General features: G+C 50.9%; 1 protein-coding gene across 5 annotated transcripts in view; it reads right to left on the bottom strand.

The window, feature by feature from the left end:
- NAA60 (N-alpha-acetyltransferase 60, NatF catalytic subunit) overlaps nucleotides 1-17813 on the bottom strand; it is a 39073-nt gene that overhangs the window by 8194 nt on the left and 13066 nt on the right. For 3 of the 5 annotated variants that reach the window (XR_008960333.1, XR_008960332.1, XM_057314976.1), the window contains exon 2: nucleotides 717-832. Coding sequence is in view for 1 of the 5 variants with exons in the window: in XM_057314976.1 (XP_057170959.1) it covers nucleotides 717-826 (110 nt within the window). In the remaining 4 variants the exon portion in view is untranslated. Of the gene's footprint in view, nucleotides 1-716; nucleotides 833-17096; nucleotides 17277-17813 lie in introns of those variants that run through there. The other 2 variants (XR_008960334.1, XM_057314977.1) reach the window with 2 other exon arrangements.

Raw genomic sequence — 17813 nt, 5'->3', positions numbered from 1 at the left:
TGTACGTTACACCCCGAGTACTTCTTGATCTTGTAACTGCCAGTTTGTAAAATAAGTCTGCACCTATTTTCCCCACTACAAAAGCTGTATGTGCCTATTACGGAAGCAAGACAGACAAAACTGTAGCCGCTGATAATCTGCCCGCCTCAAACTACTGAAAACATCCTGCTACACGGTACATAACCCCACAAGCTTTTATCTTGTACATGTTCTAAAATAAAAGCAAGACTGGGATACGCACTGTTTTCTAGTCTTTTTCCACTTCTTATCTCATGTAAAAAATCCTTATCAACAAATACACCTCTCCCACAGACTTCGACCCCCCTGGCTGAATAGCGAGCACTTGCAGGCACGTACCCCAGTGTATGGAACCAAGTCCTCACTGCTACATTACTTAAGCTGCTTCTCAACTTTCTGAATTATCAACAGCACTGCACTGCACATCTTTTCAGCTACAGATTCTCAGGAAAGGCCTTCTGGGGAACTCGTGCACGAGGGATGCGGTGAGGTGGAAAGAGGCTGACGGCAGTCAGGGCCTGAGGCCTCAGGTCCAATAACAGGCAAGGTGATCCTGGGCCACCACAGCACCTCCAGGCCGCGCTGGCTGTCACAGCAAGTCTTCTGGCTCTGGCACCTGAGCTTATGTGCGTGTTCCTCCCACCCGCCCTCCACCCCTCCAAGCTACAAATGGGGACAGTGGCCGCTGCTCAACTTACTCGATGGGGAACCAGTCGCCGCACAGATGCTTCACGGTGTCTATGTCATCGTGGCAGAGGAGGCGCAGGCTGACCTCGCTGAGGGCGCTGGATGGCACCACCTCTGTCATTCACACCTGCAGAGAGGGAGGCGGCGTCAGGAGGGTGGCCGCGCCCCCTCACCAGCCCACCAAACGGGCACTGTCACCTCACGCTACTTCTTCCTCCTCCTCATGCTAACCTGCGAGGCGGGCAAGACAGGGAAGCTAGTATTGTCCCCCATGGACAGACGTCTCCTCAGTAACTGCATGGGCCGTGTCTCTCTCTCACAACAGCCCCAAGCACAGGTGGCAGAGTCACCACCACACTGCAGCCGAGGAAAGGGGGTGCCCCACCCGAGCCTGGCTCCTCCCCGGCTGGTCTCGCGTCTCCCATCTCCCTTGCGCTGCTGTTTCTCTGCTGCTGCAGAGAGCACCCCCCCACACTCCACCCCACATCCCGACCTGGGTTCCCTCTGGGGCAGCCTGGTGGAGGGGCCATGGTTGGGCTGGATTTCAGCAGAAGCGGTGCTAGCTGACTCGGCTGCTTCTCCTCCCCCACCCAGCAGACAGACTCATGGGCAGGAAGAGAGACTATGAGACACACCAAAGTTCCAATCAAGGGTCATGAGTTGCTAATAACTTTCTTATTTTAAAACATATTATTATTTCATTTATTCATTTATTTATTTATTTAATAAAGGATCCTGCATTCTTATTTTTCTTTCAGCAATCTCCACACCCAACATGCGGCTTGAACTCATGACCCTGAGATTGAGAGCCGGGCGGGCACCCTGCTAACAACTCTTCTAAATAAGGAGAGTCTGTTCAGTCCAGGCTCCTGCTGGAGCAGCCTCTTTGTTTCAGTTAAAGGAATGCAAGTGGAAAGGCTGGGCTCCGACAAAGCACCTGCACCCCCAGGATTTACTGACTTCCAGAAAGCCGAGCCTGGCAACTCAGGTCCAGCAGCCCCTCGAGCCCAACCTCTAAGCACAATGTGAACAATGCTAATCACTCTGGCTTCCACCTAAAATCCTGGGCCTGGACCCCACTGAGCCTCCAGGCCTAACTGCACACAGGCTTCAAACACAGAATGTAGGGCATTCTACAAGACAACTGGGCTGATCTCTTCAAAAGACCAAGGTCATTAAAAAAAAGAAAAAAAAAAAAAGAAAAAAGCAAACTAAAAGAGGCGAGGAGACCTACCACCGAATATGATGTGTATACCCCCACTGGGAAAAAGAACAAGTCAAAATAGACTTCTGGGGAAATGTAAACACAGGCTGGACCGATGATGTTATGAAGCTGTTACTGATGGTATTGGACAAGGAAGTGTGTAACTACGTAGAAGTCTTGGGAGTGAGGCACCGTGAGGTCTGAAACTAACTTTAACCGGCTGAAGAGATTCCAACTACTTAGGAACCAAACACGACACAGTGCTATTCGCCATGGGATCCATGAGGCAGATAAGACACAATACAGGAACTTACTGCCCACACATTCAACTTCTCCGCGTGTTTGAACTTTTTCATAACAAATGTTGGGGGTGGCGGGACCCCAGAGAGGCTGGTCATCACCTACTAACTGAGCTTACTCTAGAAACCGGTTCTGTGAGTGTGCACCGAGACAGTCCCAGTGACGCCCAAAGGTCTCAGGGACCCAGATGTTCAGCCCTGACCACTCACCCAGCCCAAGTAAGTGCCTGTGACAATCCTTCAAGGTCACCTGCTCTGACTGCCCTGGCATTGTTAGTGCCTGGTTCCTGTGACACTTCAGGCGTTTCCAGGAGGGTCTCCGGAAAGGACATGTCCTAATGTGCCAGCTGCCAGGGGCTGAAATCCACCCTGAGGCTTGACCACCGGGACAGGAGGGCAGCTGCTCAGCGCCTAAGCCCTAGACACAACCCCAGCAGGCTCTACACAGCAAGAAGGGTTCCTCTGAGGGCCGGTCATGGGCTGACAGCCCCAAGGACCACGTGCTGCTGAGCAGTCGGGCCAAGGGCCAGCTGAGGGCTGGCTGAGGGCAGGAGGAGTGGACGTACTGCAGCTCTGTGGCTCTGGGGCCACACTGGGTTCTGTCTTTCCAGCACACACCAAACTCCCAGGGGTGGGGACCATGCCACCTTGACACGTCCCTCTGCACAGCACTGGCTCAACAGCTGAAATGAGTGGGGACCTGATTTCTCCCCCTCCCTCCATGTTTTCACCCAAGTGCCTGCGCACTGCCTATGTGGGGTCTGCAAGGTGGGAACCCCTCCTATGGCCCTCCCCACAGCGCAAGGTGCCCTCCCCCGGGGCTCTGAGGGGGACGGAATGGGATGTTCATCAGGACAAGTGGTTGCTCCTGCTTGAGGCCTCGTGGGCCCCCACAGGCCCAGGGTCTGGCAGTAGCTGAGGTACCACCGCCTCCGTAGAAAGGAACCCTGCCCGAGACCTTCCACTTAGAAGGGGACAGAGCTCATCTCTGGATACAAGATCTTGATGGAACTCCAGAAAGCTAAGCTGACCCAGACAAAAGCCTCTTTCTGGGCAGGGCAGAGACAGCCAGCTGTGTTGACTAAACAAGGGACACAGCCATCACAAAAGTTAAAGTGAGAGGCCTGCTGGGATAGGGCAGGCCCCAGCTGCTGGGCTGTATTTGTTTGACTTCTTAGTTTCAAACACAAAACAAAACCAAAACACCAACCAAACAACAGAAACTAACCTCAGTCTAGGCAAATCTGACCTTCCCGTGCGTGCCTCCTTCTTTCTTGAGACGCACGTTCAAAAACAAGACCCCATCCAGCCTGATCCCCGGGGTCAACAACAGCTCCACTATTTGATTCCTGAACAGCGGAGCCATGCCAGGCCTCAGCACCCCCACCTACGGCTGCCCACTCCAGCCCACGTCCCTGTTGCTATCCAGGATGTGGCCTGTGGCCCAGAACATTCTGGGGTGATCTTAGGGACCTCATGCCTCTCAGGTGGCCAGCCACCTCTTGGGAAATGGGACTGGTCAACCAAAAATGGCAAGTTCTGAGTTTTATCAGTCACCTCTGTCCAAAACATAACCTAGTGGTCACTGGATAGGATGTGGTTCCCGGTCATCTGGAGCCAAGAACATGAATGTACGGGTTAGAGGGGTTCGACCAAGAGCAAGATGGACCCTGGCTCTTCACATTCAGGTATAAAGTGCTGCTCCCCTGGAGGTTTCCACACAACCCCCAAAGCGAGGGTAACCATCCCTTCTTCCACAAAAGGGATGGATTGAGACACTGAGCCTGGCCTTGCCTCTGGCTCACCCATCGCTAGCCAGTCTCTGAGTCCCCTCTAAAACAGAGAGGGTCAGGCCCCACAGGGCAGTGTTGAGGCTGGAATGAGTTGCCGATTGCAAAGGGTTGGGAACTGAAGAGGAAGTGCCCATCAACGTGGGCTGTTGGTGCCCACCAACTGGTGACTGGCATGTTCTGGCCAGTCCTGGGACATTCCCTTGACCTTTAACATTGACATCCTAAGTAGTTTTCCTCCAACTCCTAACTTAGGTGGTTCTCATCTGCTGTTTAGTGTTGGAGGCACCCAGCCAGTTCAGGCTCACCTAAACCGGAAGGAAGCCTGCCCCCAGTCCCCTTAGCTGGGTTCTGAATCCAAAGTTTACCTCTGACACGTCATTATTTTATTTTTATTTTTTAATTTTATTTATTTGAGAGAGAGAGAGAGAGAGAGAGAGCATACAAGCAGGGGGAGGGGAAGAGGAAGAGGGAGCAGCAAACTCCCTGTTGAACAAGGAGCCCTACATGGGCCTCGCTCCCAGGACCCTGAGATCATGACCTGAGTCAAAGGCAGACGCTTAACTGACTGAGCCACTCAGGCGCTCCCCCCCCCCGCACCTTTTAAAAAAGATTTTATTTCTTTATTTGAGAGACAGAGAGAGATACCTGTGACACTTTAAAAAACAGTTCTCTCGGGGCACCTGGGTGGCACAGCAGTTAAGCGTCTGCCTTAGGCTCAGGGCATGATCCCGGCATTATGGGATCGAGCCCCACATCAGGCTCCTCCGCTATGAGCCTGCTTCTTCCTCTCCCACTCCCCCTGCTTGTGTTCCCTCTCTCGCTGGCTGTCTCTATCTCTGTCGAATAAATAAATAAAATCTTTAAACAAACAAACAAACAAACAAAAAAAACAGTTCTCTGGCACAACACACGCACAAAGAATTGCTAAAAGCAACAACCACAGGTTTCATTAATCTTGTAAGATATGAGAACAGCATTGCGGTTATGCAAAAAAATGTCCATACTCTTTAAGAGATGTACACTGGATATGTAGAGGCAAAGTGACAGAATATTCTGTAACTTAATTTAGTTGGAGCAAAAAGGCCTAAACGTTAATAACTGTTGAACTGGATGATAGGTATGCCAAATGGGTGTTTGAAAATATTCCCGGGGCACCTGGGTGGCTCGGTCGGCTAAGTGCCTGCCTTCGGCTTAGGTCATGATCGCAGAGTCCGGGGATGGAGCTCCTCATCAGGATGGAGCTCCCCATCGAGCTTCCTGCTCAGTGAGGAGTCTGCTTCTCCCTCAGCCCCTCCCCCAGCTCGTGCTCGCGCTCTCTCTCTCTCAAATAAAATCTTAAAAAAATAAAGTGCATTTCTCTAAAAAAAAAAAAAAAAGAAAGAAAAAGAAAAAAGAAAAGAAAAGAAAAGAAAAAAAGAGAAAATGTTCCCAATTAAAAACCAGCCAACCAACCACCAACCAAAACCACCAACCACTTTTCCAGAGGCTGAGTTTCGGGTACAGATGGCAGGTTGGCCAAGTGACTGATTTAAACGTCTCTGGAGTCCTGCACCCTGAGCTCTAGAAAGCATCGCCACACGCTGCAGCAGCCACCACGGCCTCTGCACACCTCCTCACTGGAAGAGTGAGTTCTCGGCAAACCACAGCTGGTTCACGAATCTGCGCTCTCCATCTCGGGTGGGTCAGGCGCCTGGTTCAGAGGGTTATGGGTTCTGGGAATACTGCTCAGGACCCAAGTGAACCAAATCTCAAACTCCACAGATGTTTTAAGGAGCGACAGGACACAGGGCACTGTTTTAGAAGCTGGCGACGCCCTCCCCCCTCCTCTTCCCTCCAGGGCCAAAAAAACTGGCAAGTGCAGGAAGTCCCTGCCAAAACCTGGAGCCTCTGGGTCAAAGTCAACAACCCCACAGCATCCAAGGCCAAGCCCTGTCCCTCAGTGCAGTCTTTACAGAAAAGGCTCCAGGGACAAGGGGGTCCTCCCCTCCCTGTTGCAACCATCTTCAGGGAAAATCCTGGTGGACAAGCCAAAACACATCACCACCTGCCAGTCCATGTGGCCCAACAGGATCATCTACAAAAACCCTCAACATCCCAGCAAGGACACGATCCCACTTCTAAGCGGAGCGAGGGAGGGAGTGGAGTGGGAGTCCACGATGGACTGTCAATGGACGACCGAACCAATACACTACAGCGGGCATTTAAACCTATACCTGCTACGACGGAGATGAATGCTGAAAATGTGATGTCGAGTGAAAGAAGCCAGACACAAAAAGCCACATATCTTATGATTCTAGTTACATGAAATGTCTAGAACAGGCAAATCCAGAGAGACAGTAAGCGAGTGGTTGCTGGAGGCTGGCAGGATAGAGGGGGGGGCTATGGGGGGGGGGGCTTCTTTTGGACTGGTAAAAATGTCCTGAAACTGAATGTGGTGATGGATGCACAGCTCTGTGAATACACTAAAAATGCTGAGTAGTACTCTCTGTACGGGTGCATTGTACAGCATGTGGATATCTCAATAAAGCTGTTAAAAACAAATCCTTAGAGTGATTGTTCTTTGGTAAACAAATGGATGAAAAAAGTTATTTTTGAAGACAGTCAGTCACAGCAGATTCCAGAAAGAGTCAGAAGCTTTGTAGCTTGCCAATTAACTACAGGGACCCAGGCTGGTGCCCATGGGCGGCTGGCCTGGACCCTGCCACCTGGGGTGTGGGGACATGCACGCACATGCATCTGTGCCACCCCCAATAGGGCCAGAGTGGGGTGGGGAGATCCCTGGGAAGACAAGGCTGAAGATCAGGGAGCCTGGCAGGAGACACAGAGAGAAGAAGAACCGTCAGTCCACCAAGGGCCACCTGGTAGCTTACTCCAGATTTGGACCAATTTTAATTATTTCATACTCAAAGGAAAAAATCTGTCGCTGTGTAAGAAGTGATCAGAGGAAGTTATCAAGTCTTAGCCAAGAATGTCTGCGCTGTCTACTGAGTTTTCACAGGGTAGCAATTTAAAATGCCTTTGAGAAAGGGAAGATCACGCTCAGACTCCCCCCAGCCTCCGCCAAGAGATCAACACAAACCGCAAATCACCAGATGAATCCGAAATCAACTTTCGGCTCCGATGTTTGACCTGTGCCAGGAAACTCCACATCCTCCTCTTTCCAGGAACAGCTCGCTAGACTGTTCATCTGCTGCAAGATGGGCTCGAGCCAGCCCGAGAAATGGGGTGCCATGACTGCCTGCCCTCGCTGCGCTCGGCAGAGCTCCAGGTGTCTCACTGGCTGTGCCCTACTGTGCTCCTGATAAACAGCGAATGTGCTCTGAGCTCCGGCAGAAAGGAGGCGCAGGACAGGACACCGTCAGCGTGCTCGCAGCAGACCCTCCAGCACAGGGGACAGAACGAGCATAGGCACCTGGCAACATCAGCCAGCAGTCAGGGTCTGGATGGTCACAGACCGACCAGGGGATCCGAGCAGCCGGGGAGCAAGGGCTGGGGGGGGGGGCACTTCCTGAAGGGATGGGATGTTCTCTATGTAGATGGTTACACACACGGACACACACATATACACACATGTTAAAGCTCACTGGGTGCATTTTGTCGTATGTATACTAAACTCGATAAAGTTGCTTTTAAAAGATTTTTTTAAAAATCTTCTACGTTGAGCCGATAGCAAAGGGAGAGATCTATAATAAATGAGCGTCTCATGTCCAAGGATTTATAAATTTTTCCCTAGTATCCTTGGGACAAGGCTCTTGACCAAAGGGACAGGATCCTGTTTGACTTTCAAGAAAAACACTGGGCTCCAAGAGGCACAGCTATTTGTGGATTCTCACATCCCTATTAAAAGTACTTCCATGTTTTCAAAACCCTTGATTTAAAAATAGAAACAAGTCACTTTTAACTAAGGGAAAAATGCAGCATTTATAGCGCCGAGTCTGTCACAGCCCAGCTGACAGCGGGCGGAGAAAGGACAGGAAGGCAGGGAAAGGGAGAGCCTGGCGCGGGTCCCATGGGAAGCACCGGTGTCAGAGGCCAAGTTTACAGAGAGGGTGGCAGGACACAAGAGATGCTGGTGTGGCAAGCAGCTGGGTCACAGGGAGCAGGCCAGGGGACCCACCTCTGGCACCTGTAGGAATCCCCACTTACCCATCTAGAACCTTCTACCACGTGCCAGTCTCCTATTGCTACGGGCTACTCTTAGGGCTTATGGGACAAGGATTCTGATGATTCACTAGAGAACAGGAGCCAGCGGGTGAAGCCAGAGCACAGCCGTCCCCTCCCCGCCGCTTCAGCCCCAGCCTCAGTTCTGAGCCCTTGAGCGCTAGCACTCAAGTCTCAGACACGCAGGCCACCTTTCAGGACATTTTCCTACAAAGACACAGACACATCTACACTACAACAGTAGGGGCATGTTGTACAGGGAACCCGAAATTCACTTAGACTTCAAAGTTAAAACGTGAAGCTACAAAGGTTCATGCTTCTGTGAGAATTCTTGCCCAGGGTTTCCTGGGTCTGCATCCTGCCCACGACCTCTGGGTGGGGAGGTGGTTGAGTGAAGCACTTCCCGGAAGGACAGAAACCAGATTCTCCAAGATGCAAATGAAGGGCCTGCCTGCTCATCTGCTCTACCCTTTCTCCTTCCCCAACCTCATCCTCAGGAGGCTGTCTGCAAACCTTGTCTTCCTTCTGTGCTGAAATGACCCCCTGGTCCCTGTACGAAAGGCCACTTTTCCCTGAGGATTCCCAGGTGGCGGGAAGGGGTCATGTCTGGACATCTGGGCACTGCCTCCACGTGCTCAGCCAGAGGGACAGAGTGAAATGGAGGAAAAGCTACCAAAATGTCCCCAGCATCCTCAGGAACACTTTCCGTCTCCCTTCCATTGCCAAGTGCTGGGGGCTGAGAATGGAATCATTCCACTTTCTGGAGGGGTTTCCCAGCACTGTCATGAGGCCCACAGGGCACTCCACTCCCACCCCAAGTAAGGAGATTGAATTACCCTATTCCTGGACACCCCTCCCCTTGTGCCCTGATACCCCAGGTCCACAGGGCCTCTTCCTTCCTCAAAGGCATTGTTTCTTGGTCTCACACAAGTCACATTCAACTTTTAAAAATCACTCCATCTTCTTAATGTCTTAGGAGGTGCTCTGGCCTCTTCCCTCGCCCTCATAGGACATCTGGTATTCAGTCCAGCCATGACCACACTGCACCCTCTATCATTCCTAGAACCTTCCTTCCTTTTCTTCTTTCACTCCCATTGGTTCAAAGGGTCCTTTCTCTTTGCCGAGGTTAGCCACCCTCCACTTAGACTCTGGGTGCTATGTCTTCCACGTGCTCTCAGAACCTGCAAGGATGCTGGGGTCACTGTGACCACTGAGACATCTGCCTGTATGTGCTTCTTCTTTCTTCTATCGCTGAGAGATGAAATGAGATGGCCTCTTCCAAAGGGCCACCCCAATTGCTGGCCCAGCGCCACATCTCCTCCTGCCCACACACCCACTCCTCTGGGTACTCTGTACCCCCTCTTGGACAGGCCTTCCCGCCACCTGTTTCCCTTCCACGCAACTACGTGCAACGCCCCATGTGCCACCACCTTCCTGCTTTATCCCCTGTGCCCATCCTCAGCCCAACTTCTGCTCCAGCACACCCACAACAAGGCACCACCAGCTTCCCCTCCTGGGAAGCAGGCTGCTTCCCTCAGGAATTTCCTGCCCAAACCCTCTCAAGCTCACAACTGAGTCCTTCCCTTTCTCGAAACCTCAGCTCCCTTCACTCATGATGAAGTACCACCCTAGTCTTTCCCCAAACTCCAGGCTTCTTCTCAGGTGAGGCTCAAGGGAAGATCAGCACATACTCGCCCACGGCCCAAGCACTAGACACAGGGCTCTCAGGAATGTGCCATTCTGCAGACGCCAGGTTTATCAGCTCGAAAAATCCAACAGTAATGAGCTCTAAGCTCTTGCCTTTAGGATGGATGGGGAACAAAAGGAAAACTAAGGCAGGATGCATACAAAAGCCTGCCTTGCACAGCAGTAAAAAAGGCTATAGGGCTCAAAGGAGACTGAGGGACACAGGGAGCCCTCTTCACAGCTCAGCTGTTCACACGGGCAGCTGCTCGTGGGGGAGCGAGCGTCTCCACAGCAGCCTGGGCTCCTTCTAAAACCTCAGTGTAGGAGCAACATGAATAATTTACAAGATGACAAGAAGCAAGCACCCAGCACTCTGGCTCCAAACAGCCTTCCTCTTAAAACCTACCTCATCATGCTCTGAGGGGAGCCTGTAATTCTCACATACGAGTCTCTTCAAACACAAATTCATATTACTGGAGGATTCCATTTGTAGGACATTCTAAAACTGGCTAAAACAATCAAAAGTGACAGAAATCAGAAAGTAGATGTGGTGGGGGACACTGTGAAAGGGCAGAAGGCAGCCTGCTAGGGTGACAGTGATGTGCTGTATCTCCTTTGATGGTCGTCAAACATATGGCTCTGCTTCAGATCTGAGCACTTGGCTGCATGGTAAACACTAGTCAGGTGCCAAGTTCCCTGCCAGGGGCCGGCGAACTTGGGGTACCTGCACTTGACAATTGGGTCCTCCTTCAGGTTCTCGAGGGTGAGAAGGCAAAGACAAAGGCCTCTGTGCAGTACAAGGAGGACATTGCATTTTGGAGCTCAGCTCTTAAGCTTTACATTGTGCCTCAAGATGACATAGATCTTATTTTGTTTTAAATTTGTTTTGCCATTTTGTTTTACCGCACATCCAAGGTAAAATGACCAGATGCGGAGGGCATATGCTGAGACCACTGTGCATGTGTGCCACCTGCCAACCCCCAACGCTTGGGAAGGCACCTGCACTAACACTGGTCAACACACACAGAATCCTCTGGTTGCTCTCAGGACCCTCATCACAGCGTCAGGGCCAGCGAATTTCCACACAGTCAGAGGACTGGATTGTGGGCAGGCAGCCGAAGGGCTCTTTGCCTTTTGTGGCCTTAGTTGGCCAGTGTCAGAAATGGAGAAGGAAAGCCCAGGTCTGGGGTGAGACAAGGACAAACAGGAAGATTAGACAAGGATACGAGCTGAGAGAAAAAGGGGACATTGGAACCGAGGGCCAGAGATGTGGAGCCGTGAGCAAACCCCATGGTCCCCTTGCCGGAAAGTTCCAGAGTGTTTCACCTTCCCAGAATAGAACATGAGGGTGTAGATGAGCCTCCGCTGCCAGCTCGCACCGTAGTGCTGAAAGACACAGAGCACAGGGCCTGGAGACCACAGGGGCGTGGGCCCGACGGGCCCGAGGACAGCTTGGTGAAGAAGCCTGTTTGCCCCTCCGCTTTCTAAGCTGGGATCTTGGTAGGAGGCTACCTCACAAGGTGCACCCAGAATGTAGCTCCCAGTTCAGATCCAGTGAGTGGTCAACTAGTTTGGTTTAACAACAAAACCACCCATAAATAATCAGATTTTTAGGAGGTGGGAATAAAAACATATGTAATAATCTGCAGTCCTGACTACCAGCCGAGACTGTACCCTGTCTAGAGCTCAAACTCAGCCAGGAGTGTGTGTCACAGAGAACTCCGGCAGCTGCGAGCAGCCCTCAGCACTGCTGGGGGTAGTGAGTGACGGGGACCAGGCAGCTACTCACTTTGAAAGGAAAAAGTAAAGCAACAGGGGAGTTGGGTTTCAGAGACACTGCCCCCCCACCCCACTGCCCCCAGCAGGCCAGGCCTCCCCGCCTTTCTTCCATGTCCATCTCAGCTGGGTTTTGTTGTTCGATGGGTTTGTCATCTCTACTTCTCTGGTTTTGCGTTTAAGATCCTTCAGATGAGATGTTAATTATGAAAGTAGGTCAAATTTGGTATAAATTAACACTTGATCATGAGGTTAAACTTATTATTTTTAAAAAGTAATTCAACCTCCATGGGGCGCCTGGGTGGCACAGCGGTTAAGCATCTGCCTTCAGCTCAGGGCGTGATCCTGGCGTTATGGGATCGAGCCCCACATCAGGCTCCTCCGCTGGGAGCCTGCTTCTTCCTCTCCCACTCCCCCTGCTTGTGTTCCCTCTCTCGCTGGCTGTCTCTCTGTCAAATGAATAAATAAAATCTTTAAAAAAAAAAAAAAAAAAAAAAAAAGTAATTCAACCTCCTGTCAGCATTTGCCTCTGGAATTACAGCAGATGTCTGTGTTCATCACTCATTTCTGTATTATTTCAGTTTTGTTTTTTGTTTTCAGGAAAAAAACAAGGCTTTCGGGTGGTATGAGAAAATTATGAATACATTTTTATGAAAATTATCTCATGGGCTGTTTTTAATTAGTAACAACGTGGAAGTTTTACAGTGTCTCTTCAAATTATAAGTAGAATGGTCACCCATTTTGTCCCAAAATAGTCTCTCAGAGTGCTAACTTTTAAATCCCAGACCCCTGGAATAGTGTGGCATTTTGTGCATGGACATCAGAAATAAATGTTCTAAACACAGATTCAAAGTTGTAATGAAGCAAAAAGGAGGTATTTGTGGATAAGGACGCTAAACAGACTTGTAAACATATTGTAAAGGGTTCCCATGTAATGATTAAACAACAATTTAAGTGGCTTTATAAAAGCCAATTTAAAATATTTACAAGTTTTAGATGCCCATTTAAAAAAAAGTTAAAAAAAAAAAAAAAATTCCCGAGGCGGCTGGCTGGCTCAGTCCGAAGAGCTGCAATTCTTCATCTCCAGGTCGTGAGCCCCATGTGATGTGCAGAGATTACTTTAAATTAAAATAAGATAAAAACACTTCCCTCTTCTTGAAGGAGGGAAATGCTCTTGTAAACTTTTCTGTTTTACTATGAACACATGTTCCCAGTAAAATAAGTCATATGCAATACAAAGCAAAACTAAGGTTCCCCTATTTACCCCATCCCCAGTAAAATGCCTGTTACTGTTTCTGGTGTTTCCTACAAGAAAATGATTTTTGGGGGCGCCTGGGTGGCTCAGTCGGTTAAGCATCTGCTCTTGGCTCAGGTCATGATCCCAGGGTCCTGGGATCCAGCCCAGCTGGATGAGCAGGGAGCCTGCTTCTCCTTCTCCCTCTGTCCCTTCATCCCCGCTCCTGCTCTCTCTCTCTCTCTCACTCAGCTCTCTCTCAAATAAATAAAAATCTTAATGATTTGTTGTTGTTGTTGTTTTTAAATAGGAGAGGGCTTGGCTGGTAAGGGGCTGAAGGGTTTTTTGGGGTGGTGGGTATACAGGTACTCTCATGCCATGACCATTTGTCAAGCAGCATACTTTTTTCTGTAGGCATACTTCAATAAAGGTGTTAAAAATGGGAGGCCAGAGGAGAAACAAAGTAATCTGAAACTAAGACTAGAAAGAGCAGTGACTCTCTGAACTAGCAAGCCCTTCAGAAGAGTTTAAAGAGAGAAGTAGGGGTTTCAAAGAGAAAGAAAATTGAAGCAAGTACCCATTAGCACTCCCACGAACACTATAGAAAAGGTGTAAATATTGTTGCATCAACATTTTCCAGATAAGAATTCTTTTCAGTACCTAAGGGACAATTACTCACAGGTTGTTTTATATAATGAAACTGCTCTCTTCTCGGTCATCTTTAAGATGGGCTCAAATTTCAATACATTGCTGCCCAAACAGATCATATTTCAGGAATTCAGGAAATAAAAGAGAGGAACACAACTTGATTTTTAACAGTAACTATTCAACAAGAAATAGAACTGTAAGAATTTTTGTTTAATGCAGTTTGTTAAAGGTGACAAACTATGTTTTTCTGGTGTTCCTGCGGAAGCAAAGGGAACAAAGACATTCTCAGACAGTTGTTCTATGTCCCCTTCCACAACCATCTCCTCTTTGCTTCTTTACGACTGCCAATCTGTCTTTAGAAGGTTTACTTCTTAAATCAGTACACAAAATGCCATGCTATTCCAAGGCCATGGGGTAAAAGTTGGCACTAAGAGTCCATCTGGAGGCAAAATGGGTAATCATTCTTACAATCTGAAGAGACATTTAAAAATCTCTACACTATTACATTCATAGGTACTTTCGTCCCCTTCCTGCCACATGGGCCCTGCCTGAGCAGGAAGCTGATCTCAGGTGAAGAGATGGGGAGTCTGAGATGTTGACAGGACAAACAAGGGACCAGCCCTCATTTGGTGTTACTCCTTCTCTACCTGACCATCTAGCTTAGCTCAGTGCTGTGGCCACCTTGGCTGACTGTCACATGCATGCTGGCCTCCACAGTGGGGCACTCAGGCTCCAGGGAGCACTGGTTCAACTGTTGACCTGGACCCCAAACCACTTCCAGCAGAAAGCCCCGGGTCCCTGTTCAGACCTCCTTCCTATCATTCCACGAGCACTGAGCAAATGCCTTAAGATTCACAGCGGAATACTAACCTACTATTTGCTCACTGGGTTTTCCAGTGCATGGGTCTCTCTTTAATCAGTGGTGTAAGGACTTCAGCTAACCCAGAACTGGGCTGCCAGCTAGCTCCTATCAGAAGTCATGCTAAGAAAGAAGGATTTAGGGAAGAAGGCCTGATCTTGATATTATCAAAGACACAAATATTTGCTGGGGGGGGGGGCGCCTGGGTGGCACAGCGGTTAAGCGTCTGCCTTCGGCTCAGGGCGTGATCCTGGCGTTGTGGGATCGAGCCCCACATCAGGCTCTTCCGCTATGAGCCTGCTTCTTCCTCTCCCACTCCCCCTGCTTGTGTTCCCTCTCTCGCTGGCTGTCTCTATCTCTGTCAAATAAATAAATAAAATCTTTAAAAAAAAAAAATATTTGCTGGGGGAAAAAAAAATCAGTATTTGAACTTGGCCAATAAGAGACCCACGAGATCCAGCATTATTTTGCAGATCAGCATTTACTTGAAAGCAATGCACACGGACATAAGCAAGAACAGTTTTGACGGAGTCTATACCCCAAGCTTGCTTTCTGCAAACAAGGAACAGAGATGGAGAAACCATGAGGGCTTTGTGGATTCTTTCCAGAAAGAGATGTCGAAGGAAGATAATGGAGATAAAACTTAGACACGGAGGAGCCACCATTTAAGAGAAGACACTGCCTGATAGGCAGCCAGCTCTCTATTCAGGTAGGAGAGCTGTCACCAACAGCTGAGACCTCTGGGCTATTTCAGCAGTACAAAGACATGTGCCAGCCTAAATTCAGAGCTCTGAGGATTCTTCTCTACACTGTGTTACCTGTGGCTGCTGCAGTGTAAGGATGCTGTGTCCATCTGGTCTAAACACACCTCAGGCTGGTAGAAACCAAAATGCTGCTAATCATACACTGAGGCTCAGACAGTCTTGGAGCCAAGTGCCCATTCAGCAATGACAGCATCACCCCAGTTCGGGTGTAAATGTATCTTTTATCTCTCAAATCTCCTAACATCCAGGAATTTTCTTCCATCCCAGACTGAGGCATGCTGTTGCTAAGCAACTTCAAATCATATCTGAAGTCTGTGAGTGGGTGTGGTTAAAATAAACAAATGACAGAGTCACTGCAAGTTACAGAGAGGTGAAAGATACACACAGACCTTTTAAAAACATGCCTGTATTTTTTACTCAGGCCTGTCAACACCACACCATGCCTTGAACTTTGTTTTGTACAGGTTTTAACTGTCTTCATAGAATCCCAGCGTGTCTGCAAGCTCAGTGAGACAGAATTGCAGCAAACTGTGGCCCAAAGGAGAAGGAGCTCAGGCACACTGCATTCTCCAGGGTCGATCTGCACACTGATTCTGACTGGTACAAAGTCCTAAAACGGGGTTAAGCGAAGACCTATGTGCACTGCCATGACTGATCTGTCCACTTGGAAAGATGACGGGGGCTTATATATTTCAGCCACTCCTGAGTTTCTTCTAGCGTTTACTCCCTTCTTCTCCAAATTTAAGGCAATTCAGAGATTTTCCTGAGAGACAGAGAATTTGTTTTTGCTCCAACCCCTTTTAATTCAATGACGCTCAAGACGCCCCTCCTTCCTACCTCGCAGGCCAAACAAATAACTTCTCACACTTACTCTACATCACAAGATGTCACAGGGATTGTGGTATTTCTGTAGATGACCTGGAGTCACCTACCCTTCCTGGATCACTCAGTTAATCATTAACTAGAGGTTTTCTGCCTTAAGTCCTCTGGTAACACTTCCGCAACCAGCAATGTTCTCTCCAGTTCTGACACTCCAATTAACAACCACTCGGGCGCTGTAGGGAGCTACTGTGTGGGGCTGCTATCCTTTTCCATCAGGACAACTGAGTAACAAAATCTTACAGCTCAGGACTTGGCAGCGTGAAACAGATCAATGAAGCTGCCAATGCCCACGTTTACTGCAGAGCACCTCCAGGTCGTGGGCTCTGGCACCCGCTGGGCACAAAGATATGTGTTGTCAGTGGTCCAGAGAAGGCCCACAGCCTCCCTCACAACTCTCCCACGGGGACACACCACAGGAGCTACAGGTTCCCGGGCTTCCTTCAGAAGTGCCCGATCTGGTGGAGGAGGTCAGAGCTGTCGTAGGGTCTGCGTGGCCAGTCTGTAAACTACCAGAAACGTAAGGAATTGACGTTTCTTAAAAGCAAAAGGTACAGCTGAGGACGGAAGAGTCGGAGACGACGAAGACAGAGCCCCCGGCTTTGAAGAGTTCACAGGAGAGCAAACAAGTCGGCAAATAACTACAATCCGCGCAACAAGTACCAAAGCAAAGGCAGGGCCAGGCTAACCGCTGACCTGTGAAAAGGCCAGGCCCTTCAGCAGGAGGGAGACCCGGCAGGAAACGAGGGGCAGTCTGACCGCTCATCCCAAATTTCCCGACCAACTCGTCTTGGGGCCTGGCCGGGAGGCGCCCAAGCAAAGGGGTGGGGGGCGGGGGGGGCTCGTCCGTTCTCGCCCCGCGGACGCACCGCGGGCCCTCCTCAGTCTCGGCCAGCGCGAGCTCCACGGCCCCCTCGTCACCCCGCGGGCACGTCTGGGCACATGCCCAATGGCTCGCGCCCCGGCCGTCCTGCGCCCCGCAGCGGCCGACTCGGGCCCCTGCCTTCCCGGTCCGGCCCGGGTCCGGAAGGCTGCCTCCTCCCTCATGACCCCTGCCCCACCGCAGGCCGGAGCCGGGGGAACCTCACCTCGGACGGGAGCCGGCGGCAACGGACGCCGTCGTGGGGCTCAGAGCATCCTGGGGTCGCAGGCAGCCGAGAAGAGGGGCCGCGCGGAGCCCGAAACGAGTTATGTAACCGGCAGGGGCCGCAGCCGGGACGGAGGCGGCGGCCCGCGGCACTTCCGCCTCCCGCGCCGGGCCGGCGGCGCAGGCCGGAAGCCCATTGGCCACCGGCCCCCACGTGGGACGCCGCCAACGCTGCCCGACGCCGCCGCCGCCATCTTACGAGCGGGCAGGCCTCCATTGAGGCCCGGCGGACGTGCGGGCGAGGCGGGCGGCAGGACGAGCGCTCCTGCGCTGGCGGCCGTGGACGCCTGCGGCGCCGACCGGGTGGGACCTTCTGGGCCCGGCTGAGTGCCCCATACGCAGAGCGCGGGCGGGGGGCTCCCGAGACAGGGATTGCTCCCTTCCCTCCAGTCCTGCCTGGGCTGACGCTCCCCTCGCTTGGACTCGGGGCTCCGGCTTTACCATCCCCGGAGCCCGGAGGCGCGTACACCCGGGGAAGCGTGGTGGCGTGGACGCGGCCGACAGCAGTCCGTCTCCACACAAAGGCTGTGGAGGGCTGTCGCCGTGCCAATGGGTAGGGGTCGGTCGCACTCAAGGTGCAGGAGGGTCTGTATCACAAGATTGAACTCAAGTTCTGTTAGAAAACCCGAGTTGAGCAACATCTTATAGTAACTTTAAA

Source organism: Ursus arctos, unplaced genomic scaffold (assembly GCF_023065955.2).
Source record: "Ursus arctos isolate Adak ecotype North America unplaced genomic scaffold, UrsArc2.0 scaffold_2, whole genome shotgun sequence".
NCBI classification, from domain to species: Eukaryota; Metazoa; Chordata; class Mammalia; order Carnivora; family Ursidae; genus Ursus; species Ursus arctos.
Note: the sequence above shows the minus strand (reverse complement) of the source record. Positions and strands in the feature narration are given on the sequence as shown.